Genomic DNA, 12,023 nt, shown 5'->3' on the forward strand with positions numbered 1-12,023 from the left:
CGAAGTACAAATTCTTCCAGTCATGACAGTTGTAATATAAGTACCGCCATTACTAACATTTGTCGAGATATCACCTCCGTGGCACCAGGGAATCTAGGTTTGAACGACTCTCGTGAATGGGACATAAATCGATTGGAACATCTGAATGTTGTGGACTTGCAACACAGGAGAATGCCTATCTTTCAGTGAGTCTGTGTTCACACAAGGAATAATTCAGAGGGCAGCCAGTTGTCTCCTACAAGTCTAAGTTTCATTCACCCATCGCTGCTAACTTTTAGCATGGCAAACCACCAGAAAGTGGTAAGCATTAATTTCTTGCCTCTTCGTCATAATGACTCGTGATGGATTGTAGATTGTGCACATGGTACACCACCAGTTTACTATCCAATTTACAGTTTTGTTATCATCCAAAACTCCGAACTTAATATATGCGCCATACACTCTTCTAAGAGTGACAACGCTATTATGCTGTGTATGGGTGTATGTCCCAAATTACAACACAGTTAATCGCTTTAAATTCGCTGTCTGTTTGTGACCTTTGGACCGACTTCCTGTCTAAATTCGATAAACTTTTACATGCTCAATTTCGGGTTTTTCCTCTAACATGGGGAAATCTTTTTCGCTGAATCCTATTCCTTTGTCAGTGAATAGATAAGATTGCGCAATCTTAATACGTTTTGATGTAGGTTTTTATTCATTTTACGTAGCCACTATATGCGAGGAATCCTATTCAACTTCATGATTTTAATGACAGTATATATACTGCTGACAACACAGCTTATCTCTAACGAGAATCTCTTAGAAAAACTAACGCAGAAATCAAAGCACTTGGAAATATTTGGGTTTTTTTTTTTTTTTTTTTTTTTTTTTTTACTTTACATGGCTTAGCACCGATTTCGTATTGTTTGCAACATCACTGAATAAGGCCTACTCAACTTACATTAAACATGTGCCATTTTCTTAAATATTGATAGATTACTAGTAACTAAATTAACTCTGTCGATGCCCTTGAGCAAGATGGCAATGACGTTATGAAAAAGGGTCCTAAACAAAATTTAGAAATCAGCTACTTTTCCAGTCTTCTTCTACTCTTTTTATCTCTTTTCATGTTCTTTCTTGTCACTCATTGTAGCAGAATGACTTCATCGAGGCGGGCGCCACTCGTCCGCCGTCGGATCCCGATGTCAAATCCAGGCCGACGTCGACAACATTCGAAATCGAGATATTCGGCAGCCCGGACGATGATGGGGATGTTCTGGCGTCAGTCGTGGACGAAAAGGAGGAGGACCGACAAGGGATGGAGAGATCAACGATAGCCTGCATCGCGGTAGTCATCATCGTACTCGTTATCGTGATCGTCGGACTAGTCACATATTTTACTGGTATGAAACTACTCTTTGCATACCTCACCTCTCGTCCCGAGCATTATCCTTCACCCTCTTTTTTTCTATCTATCTATCTATTCATCTATCTACCTATCCTCTATTTTGAACCCCGCTCTCTCTACACACGCACAAATACACACTTAAAGGGACTGTGCAGAACTGGTTGAGGTGGGGATTCGGGTTTATAACATTCCTAAGTGAGATGATGTGAAACCTCTTATGAAATATAAAAGAGGATGTAATTTTAAGAAGGATTCAACCTTTATTTGATGAAAATTGGTTTTCAAATGGCTGAGTTATCCAAAAAAAAAAATGATAATAATAAAAGGCGACAGGCTACGCTTTTTATTAGGATCTCTTTGTTTCACCTTGTTTTTGGATATCTCAGCCATTTCAAAACCGATTTTCATCAAATAAACTTTTGATACCCCTATAGAATTGTATGCTCTTTGACATCTCAAAGAGTGGTTTCTGAATATCTCGCAAAACGTTTAAAGCTAAATCGTCACCTCAACCAGAACTGTACATATTCCCTTTAAGCTCTCCTGCTCACTCCCTCTCTCTCTCAACCCCCCCCCCCCCCCCCCCCCCATCATGAGAACTGGTGTTCTCAATGTCGGTCTTACCAAACTTTGAGCAATCGGAAATTAAAGGACGGGTTAAACTTCCTATAGTCAATACTTATGCCTTCCTCTGCCAAGTCAATCCGTACAGACAGTGATGTTCCCAGTGCGTGTAGCCCCATAACATTGATCACTGATACTAAAAGTAAAGTTCTTGATTCCTGCATGCACTAATTATGATTGTGGGAGTCTTTAAATGTGCTTTATTGTTGCTGAAACCATGGACTCCTCCATCATTTAGCAAAATATAGATTTCACTGCTCTTTGACTTTGGATAACAGAAATATGTTTGAATGAAATTTGCTACAGACATTGTATAACTGTCTTACCAAACAATTACGAAAATGGCAAGATGAAGAAGTAGTTTTTTTTTTTGTCTCAAAATAAAGAAGGGAAAATATTATCTTCCGTTACCATAACACATAAAGCTGCGTGGAAGTTCGGCAAGTTTGCCAAAATGGACACATGTACCTATTTTGAATCAAACATTGGTGGTGCAAAGACGAATTACTATCCACTATGCATTAAACTTTTAAGTATATGTGTGCAATTCTATACTCAAAATCTTTCCCACAACAACCAAATGGTGACCCCAAAGAGCAAGTAGAGCTAGGGTTACGATGCGATTGAAAACTATCGTCATGTGCAATAAGTAACGCATACAATGTAGACACTTAATAATAGTAGACGAGGCATTTCGTTCACACAGAACATAACAACTAACACTGTCACCTTGATAGCTACGTCATTAACCCTACCCTTGATAGTTCATCTTATTCAAAGAACAAAAACAGGAAATGTGACAATATACAATGTTCGCCAACATTATGCCCCTGGATCACGTGAATGAGTTGGAATCAATAGTGTCTTGTGGACTGTGTGACCACCAAGCGCAAAGTGAATTCAAAGTCAGACAAAGATGTGGGGCGCAGAATGACTGACATAACTATATTAAAAGAAAATCAAAAAAGAAACTTTGATAGGTTATATTCTATATACATCCACGAAGGGAGTTGGTGCCATTAAGTTATTATTCGCTATGGCAACATCGCCATAACGAATAATAACTTCTGATTTGATTCAATATTACTTTTATAGACCTCTACCAGACGATTACAATCATAATCATACGCTATACGTATACCGTATCCTGCAGAATGACATTTTATCTAAGCAATGGTTTTGTCTCTTCATGCAAGCCTCAAAGACCTTAAAAGAGTAATCTTGGTGTAGGGGAATTTCGGACCAGTAATATACAGTTAGTGTTAAAGGTTGTCTGAAAAGAAAGACTAAGATCATTCAAGCACAACAGCGAAAATTTGATCAAAATCAGATAAAGATTGGGGAATTTATGAAATTCCTAAATATTGGCAAAAATTTGCAAAACAGTAATCGAAAGATTGATATAAATATGCAAATGATGTGAGATAATGATGTCCTCGTCTAACAGCTGTTAAAAAACTGACTGAATAATATATATATATATATATATATATATATATATATATATATATGTATGTATATATAGCTCTAAAGGTAAAAAGCACAATATTGTTCTTGGCTAATGATAATTTCAAAATAATGATCAACTGGATTTATTTGAGGTTGGGGCATATTGCTTTCGAACAGAGGAAAAAATAGAAATTTCAGGACTTGGTACGAACTATGGCAATTCATGCGTGTTGATATTGACTGTTGAAGAACTGTTCAGCGTTAAATAAACTAAACCTTGACTAACAAAATTGCAACGAATTATATACCCTTTATAGGGATGGTATCATTTTTTGGTTGAGATTGGGTCTTAACATTTTGCGAGACAATTACAAGCCACCTACATGAAATATCAAAGAGCAAACAATTCTAAAACTTTATTTAATGAATATCGATTTTGAAATGTCTGAGATGTCAAGAAACAAAGTAAAACAAAGTGGTCCTAATATCAGATGGGTCCCATCTTTCAATCCCACCAAAACCGATTTTCATCAAAGAGATTTTTAATTCCTCTGAAGATTGTATGCTTTTTAACATTTCATACAAATGGTTTCTAATTATCTTGCAAAAAGCTAAAATCTGAATCGCATCTCAACCAAAACTACAAAATCCCTTCAACATGTTCAAGATGCATCCATAGTTATTGACTTGGTAAAAGTGATAAATGTACACCTAACCCGTTAATTTTGTAGAACTGATGATTAACGCCTTCGTACGGAAGAGCCTGTCTTTATTCGATTCTGTCAGTATGTCGTGACGTCATTACACTAAGAATGACATGCTGGTTTCGCTTCCTTGTTTAAATTCCTCCTGTACAGTAACGGCCGTAAAACAACATGCCGCTTCACCTGGGAACAGTTCAACACCTAGCAGGAGCGACATAAGTAAGTACGTCATCAGATACGACTGGAGTCAAAAGGGGCCTGAACTTTTGATCCTAGCAGAATCTTCGTCAGAGGCAGAATAATATAAACATTGTAAATTTTGCATATAAGACTATAACACAACAAGTACATTCCGACGAGGTCTGTTCCACGTTTGTCATTTTGCCTCTGACTCTTTTAAGATCCAAATATCGGGTCTCTTTCGACTCGTCACTACAGGATGAGCACTTTTCAGCAGCAGTTTTTTCCTCTACAGCTATAAACTGAGATTTGCTATACACCATCAGGCATAAATATTATACAACTAAAACATATTTGCGATGCAACAACTTGATGACAGACAACCGAAGCCATTCTGAATAAGGGCATCACTCTGACATTGCGATCTACTGAATTTCTGAGAGGTATCGGCCTATGTCTACGTATACTTGAATACTAGTATTCATGATTTGTTCTTTAAACACGTTCCGGTAAAGAAGAATAATTGAATGTTGTGTTCATTATCTTGATGATTTGTACTTTGGACTCTGTTGTGAAGACAAGAAGCCGACAAAACAAAATCAACTCCTGTCAGACTGTTCTCGTGTGGATGTATTACTTTTGGATTGTTATACGACGTATGTCCGAAAAATAAGACGTTTTAATGTGTATGAATGCCCTTATATTGATACTACGTATCCATATGTACATGTTGGCGACCCTTTTCACGAACTACAAAAACGAATGTAAGCACACAATGCGCAAAGCCCACGAAAACGTCATACTGCGCAAGGGAGAGATTGATGCATATTCATGAGCTTCTAGTGAAACGTGACAGAGCGCGAGGGCTGATGCTACCATGCGGGGATCGTATATCCAGACGATGTGTCTGTATGGTCTCATATCCATACGTCGTATCGTATCGTTATACAATCACTCGATGTGTCTGAAGCGCTAGAAATCAGATCAATTTGAAAGGAATCTATAATTTGCCGCTTGGATGTTTTAGCGTATTACCCGAGAAGTCGTCCTAATCAGCTGTTGCTATAATATACATTATGCTATGTAAGGTCATTAAGTTTAGAGCACTAATTTAGTGCTCTAAACTTCTGTTGCTTTACATAACAGCAATTACAAACGATGTGATTCATTTAAGGTTTTCATAACATTCGTGCTTGTAATCAACACCTTTAATGAACAAAATGCGGAAGAATCTTGCTATATCTGACTTTGCTCGAACTTCCTGTCCTGTTGTGTCGACACATTGATGATGAATTTTCTGCCGGCATTTCTTTGTTCTCCTTCCAAAATTCGCACTGCTATCGATAACGTCTTTTATATTTTGCAGCTTTATCTGGGACTGCTTTAACACCAAGCCCAAGCGACATGAGTAAGTATATCACCAGATATACGACTACAAAATTTGGATACAAGATATTTTAAAAAGACTATTACTACCGGACATATACGCTATAATAGCACAGCTTGTAGACATTGAATTTTTGCACGAGTGTATTTAACAGGATGCGCCACTTCCAAAGAAGTGCGCATGCGCTATCGATTTACATATCGATCAATAAAGTCGAGGCAATAAAGCCTGGTGACACAAATTTCAGGATAGGGCCTGACTGTTCCATCCTAATTGGATATCGTTTCCAGCTAGAAAAGGCCTAGCGTACGTTGTGTCATCCTAGATGTCGTTCTATATACTTATTGTTACTGTCCTAGTCACTAAACTTGTTGCATCTTTCTAAAAAATATTCCTTCTAAATATAAATCCCTATGGCTTTGGCAAGAGAAAAAAAACACAGAAGATGTACAAAGATATTATTTCTCGTGTGTTTTCATATCCTCTGTGATTTGTTTGATACCTTAAATGACCTATATGCAGAAGAACCTTCCTATATATTTCAGTGGCGGATCCAGGCGGGGGCGCACCGGGCGCACGCCCGCTCTTTATTTTTGTCAAAACAAAAGAAAATAGTGGGTTGGCGTGCGCCCCACCCCTCTAATGTTGTAAAGGCGCCCCCTCTTTACGGAATTCCTGGATCCGCCCCTGTATTTGACTTTGCTCAGATGTCTTGCTGGCAGATAAACGTCAGTGTGTGTGTGTGTAGGGCCCATGTGTGTGTATGATATAATAAAGGTCCTTGTTTACCTTTCGGAGCAGTGATTTAAAAAAAAAAAAAAAAGATGTTCAAGATATCACATTTTGAAGCATAATGTTTAGGTCAGTTGTATCACAAAACATCCTACCATATATAATTTTAGCAATAAAGCCTAAAATATAAGGAGATATCAATATTTTTCTAATTTTACTATAACTGTAGAAGTTTTAGTCTGAAAACATTTCTATTGCAACTATTGTTCACTTTTTGTATATCTAACATTGATTATACTGGTTCATTGTTTTATATTGGTTGTTTCTATTCCTATCTCACATTTTAGAACTATTTTGAAGCAGTATTGCTGAGTTTTTGTTTCATCTGCAAATGGTAAATTATGCCCTCAGTATGTGTAAACCCATGAACGTGGACGATAGTCTATACTCACATATTGTTGAATCCCCCCCCCCCCTTCACTTATATAGCGGACACAGATGATGAATGCCCTGTGATAATAAGCCGTTCAGAATGGGGTGCGCGCTCTGCGGTAGATACAGAACCCTTGAACACGCCCACCCCGTATGCTTTGATTCACCACACCGCTACCCCTGCGTGCGCGTCAGCGTATACGTGCCAATCTGCCGTGCGGGGAATACAGGTAAATGTCAGCAAGATACGACCGTCGTATAGGCCAAGAGTATATAGTTTTAACCTGGACATTTCTGGTAACAAGCTGATTTTTACAGGAAAACTCCAGGAATGTGTCTAGAATAACATACTAAAAGTCCTCATAAATCCTCGTTGAGCGTTTTCTGCAATCCAAGATGGCATCCAAAATGGCCGCAATTTCCTGAAATTCTTATAAATTTTCAACCAGGTTATCCTAAATACAAATTTTTAAATGCCTAAATATATGTTTTGAAGCATGACGAACTCAATAAAATACATATTAAGAGATGTTGACGCACACAAGTACCGTAATCCAAGATGGCGTCCAAAATGGCCGTCATTTCCTCAATATCTTTATTACCTTTCAACCAGGCAACCCAATACAAAATTAAGTGTCTACATAATATATCATGTTTTAAAACACTCATGAAGAACTCAATAAAATACATGTTAAGAGATCTTGACTCACACAAGTTCCGTAATTCAAGACGGAAATGGAGGCCATTTTGGACGCCATCTTGGATTACGGAACTTCTGTGAGTCAAGATCTCTTAACATGTATTTTATTGAGTTCTTCATGAGTGTTTTAAAACATGATGTAGACACTTAATTTTGTATTGGGTTGCCTGGTTGAAAGGTAATAAAGATATTGAGGAAATGACGGTCATTTTGGACGCCATCTTGGATTACGGCACTTGTGTACGTCATCATCTCTTAATATGTATTTCATTGAGTTCTTCATGCTTCAAAACATAATATTTAGACATTCAAAATTTGGTATTCGGGCTCACTGGTTGAAAAGTTATAAGATTTTCAGGAAATGGCGGCCATTTTGGACGCCATCTTGGATTGCGGAAAACGCTCATGGAGGATTTATGAAGACTTTTAGTATGTTATTCAAGACATATCATGTTGTTACCAGAAATGTCCAGGTTTGAGCTTATTATGACCTAATGCTCTTGGTTGTAATAGTATCGGTTAATGTGAGGATTCAGCTTTTAACTTTTTGCAAGATACTTAGAAACCATTGTTATCGTTAATGTTAAAGATCATACAACTCTCATAGGAAGTCTAATTTCATTTGATTAAAATTGGTTTTGAAATGGCTGACATAATTATTAAAAAAAACAAAGTAAAACAAAGCGACCCAAATAAAAGGTGGGACTCACCTTTAATTAGGATCGCGCTTTTATTTTGTATTACTCAGCCGTTTCCAAACCTATTTTCATCAAACTGTAATTCCTCTCAGAATTATATGCTGTTTCATATTTCTTCAGATGTTTCCTACTACTTAATATATGTATATATATATATATATATATATATACATATATGATATACATTACCACACTCAACGAAATAGTTTGATAATTCCCCACGATCATATACAACACAAGTTGTCCCCTATCGGTTGAAGAATATTGTTTAAGTTAGTTTGTCTAACGCTTTATTAATTTACTTAGCCAATCACTGACATTAAGTGACAGTTCATTGTTTGTTTGTCTATTGACTTTATTTACTGTCAGTGAGCTATAATCCAGTTTGGTGGTAGCAGTATACAAACAAGTAGAATAAATAAGATATAATAGCGCTGATATGGTCCGAAAATTCCGTCTTGTTTTGGAAAAGTCTGGGATCTTAGTATTTGATTGCTATAGAATGCAGTAGTCTATTCTCTATCACCATGACGACACGATGCTGAAAATAAGAGAACATGTTCCAATGAAGAATTGATAAATTATGTACTTATCAGTACTCTGAGTCATGGCATATCGCTAGGTATACTTTCACAAGTGTTAAAGGAAAACCGGGAAATGTGTGCATCCGTGCACGTTGACGTGAAGAAACATTGTCCTCTGGAGGGTGCATTTGTTTTTCAATGCTCTTTCTATCTTTCCCAGGATTTTCACATGGACACCAGAGGCTGGTGGGACATAGGATACAACTTTCTGATTGGTGGAGACGGGAACGTGTACGAGGGGCGTGGCTTGGAGAGAAAAGGAGCACACGCAAGATCGTACAATCAGTATTCAATAGGTCTGTGTTGTACGGAGGTTGATGATAGTGTTGCCGTCAAGAAATATCCCGTCTTCTCGACTTCTGAGGCCTATACTGAAGGCAAGAAGACGAGGCATGATATGAGATCTCGTCTTCCCGACCTCTTGGGGTCCAAGAAGAAGGCAGGAAGATGAGTTCCTTGATTTGGTCTTTTCGACTTTTCGGGTCCGAAAAGGAGAGAAGATAAGATTGGGACCACAAAAGGTCGAGATGACGAGATCTCATAACCATCTTGCCTTTTTGTCTTCTCTGTCCCGAAAAGATCGAGAGTGTGTTGAACCGTCTCGTCTTGGTGGTGGCTTTTATAAACTTTCATCTCATTAGAATTGGTTCCCATTGCGGCCTACGCGAATAGTCATTTGTATTCTTTAGCGCGAAACATCATCATCAGGAATATGCTAATTACCATCTTAAATTAATCTCTTCGATATATGTTGCCTGTTTCTGAGGGTTCTGAAATTTGTATTACACCACCATTACCAGGTGCTTCTTCTGATATACGGGTTCAAAGAGACAACCCTATGGGCTAAAAAGAAATAAATAAATACATAAATGAATTGATAACAACAACAACAACAACACTGAGAATGATCTCAGAAAAGAACGTGAAAGTAACTCTCAGAGCAGAGGTGTTGGGTACTCTGCCTACTTCAGAATTTCTGTGGCTTATATAGTTATCTTCACCCTTTCTTGAAGGTTCTTTAATTCTCTTCAACCTGGGGCTACATACCTCTGATTTAAAGAGCCTTCCAGAAACCCTAGCTATAACTCACTGTCAAATTATGTGCGTAACATCCTATATCTAAAATAACAACTAATCACTTTGGGCTACAAGGACAGTGTATAGCCAAATATGTATAGGCACTTCCTAGAACATTCTAGATTTCACAAGCATGTACTGTAGCTACACCAAATGGAAACTTCTCCACTAGTCTGGTCAACCTCTATACATGCACACATTAAAGCAACTATACAATACATCTGATATCTACCAGAATGTGCATTCATGACAACAACAGTAACAACTTCCTTCCTTCTCTTCCTTTACTCTGTTTGTTTTTTTTTTCTCTTTTTCTCTTTGACAAGAGAGCGCATTTGTGTTTGTCTGTCCGTCTTTTGTTTGTATAAGTATGTACGTGATGTATGTGTGTGTACTTTTTAATATATATCTAAATTGCTTCCTTGATGTTAATTACTTATTTTTTCCACAAGGAGACTGCAAATTACAGGCTTGGCTTTTCAGTATACGTCTTTTCCAACTTTGATTTTAATTCAATTTCATCTGCTTATGTGATGCGTGGTTTGTTAATTACACGTGTTTTTCTTTTTTATTACATTGTATTGATATTGTATTATTTTGTGTATGTAATGTTCTGCATAATTGGAAATGAAATAAGTGAAATAAAATGAACAACAGCAACAGCAACAGCAACAACAGTAAGCGACCTTCTCCAAGGAGAGCTGGGCAGGGCTAGAATTCCTCCTCTTTCAGGATTACTAGACTTATTCAATATTCTATAGTCACGATAGTGACTACTACAGCTTGTGATTTCACATGTGCACAACTATATAAAGAAAATATGAAGAAAATTCAACATATATTTTAACTTTTCTCGAATAATAAAACAACACTTGACTTGCCTCTTTCAGTAGGCAGGCATGGCAGGGGAATAACATTATCCTTAACATAATTATGTAAGTGACAAGTTGAGGAAATGTGCACTTTAAAAAAAAACACAGAATTTTGTGAAATTCTCTTTATATTTTCCTCATGATACCCATATGACATCATACTCTGTAATAGTCTTCTTGTCCAGCAGTTACTGCGCAGATGCTTTAAAATTTATAACTTTTGAACATATTGTCCGATTTCCGCCAAAATGTCACTAATGTTTTCTACTATATACTGCATTCACTCCATCCACGTGTTTATCAAGGTGGACATGTCCTTTACGTGGTTGCATAAATTTCAGACAATCTCTACGACAAACAAAATAATATCTCAGCATGAGTACCAATGATGGATTATTACAAAGTTGGAAGGTCTGCTAGCCATTGACCATAATACCTTTCTTTTCTTATCCGTAACTATGTTTCAGCAGGCATTGCCCTGATAGGAAACTACATGACGTCACTTCCTAGTCAAGATGCGCTTGCTACCCTCGGGAAGTTTTTAGATTGCCTTCGAAATCAGTGAGTTTGTTTACTTGTTAATTTGTTTGTTTATTTATTTATTTATTCATTTATTTATTCGTTTATGTATTTCCCTATTTTTATCTTTTTTATCTATTTATTTGTTTGTTTTTTGTTTGTATTTAAGGTGGCTACTTTATGAGCAAGCTGCCATCGGTTTGACGTCTTTAACTCGTGAAAGTGATTGCTTATGTGATGCACATCTTTCTCCTTTGCATCTACAATTAAATTTATACAAACACACACGCGATCACAATATGATGATTAGATAAACATATTAGGCCTCATTACATGTATATATGTAGGTATTACTCTACGTGGGTTTGTATACGTTATGAATATGGTGATGGAGGATATAGGGTAGCTGTCAGGGATATAATTCTATACACACTTTCACAGAGTTTTAGGAGAAAGGCTGCATCACACGTATAGCTCGTGGCGCTTTGTTGCTCGATGCGAGAAAGCTTAGCCTAATGAAGATACTAGTAGTATTTTTTTTTAATCTGATAAAATTGAATCTTATTCTTTATCAAGAAAGAATTTTATACCACATCTTCAAATGATGATATTATACAAATGTCATGCACCAACAAAACCATGTCATGCACCGACAAACATTCTGGAACCAGCACCGAG

General features: G+C 37.1%; 1 protein-coding gene across 1 annotated transcript; it reads left to right on the forward strand.

The window, feature by feature from the left end:
- The first annotated feature begins 279 nt into the window (after positions 1–279).
- Positions 280–11,391, forward strand: LOC140245159 (uncharacterized). The gene is made up of 7 exons (XM_072324757.1): positions 280–300; positions 1,133–1,382; positions 4,318–4,383; positions 5,711–5,752; positions 6,953–7,125; positions 9,038–9,173; positions 11,297–11,391. The coding sequence occupies exons 1-7, from the start codon at positions 280–282 to the stop codon at positions 11,389–11,391; spliced, it is 783 nt and encodes a 260-aa protein (XP_072180858.1).
- Positions 11,392–12,023: the final 632 nt, after the last annotated feature.

The sequence above is a fragment of the Diadema setosum genome, chromosome 22 (assembly GCF_964275005.1).
Source record: "Diadema setosum chromosome 22, eeDiaSeto1, whole genome shotgun sequence".
NCBI classification, from domain to species: Eukaryota; Metazoa; Echinodermata; class Echinoidea; order Diadematoida; family Diadematidae; genus Diadema; species Diadema setosum.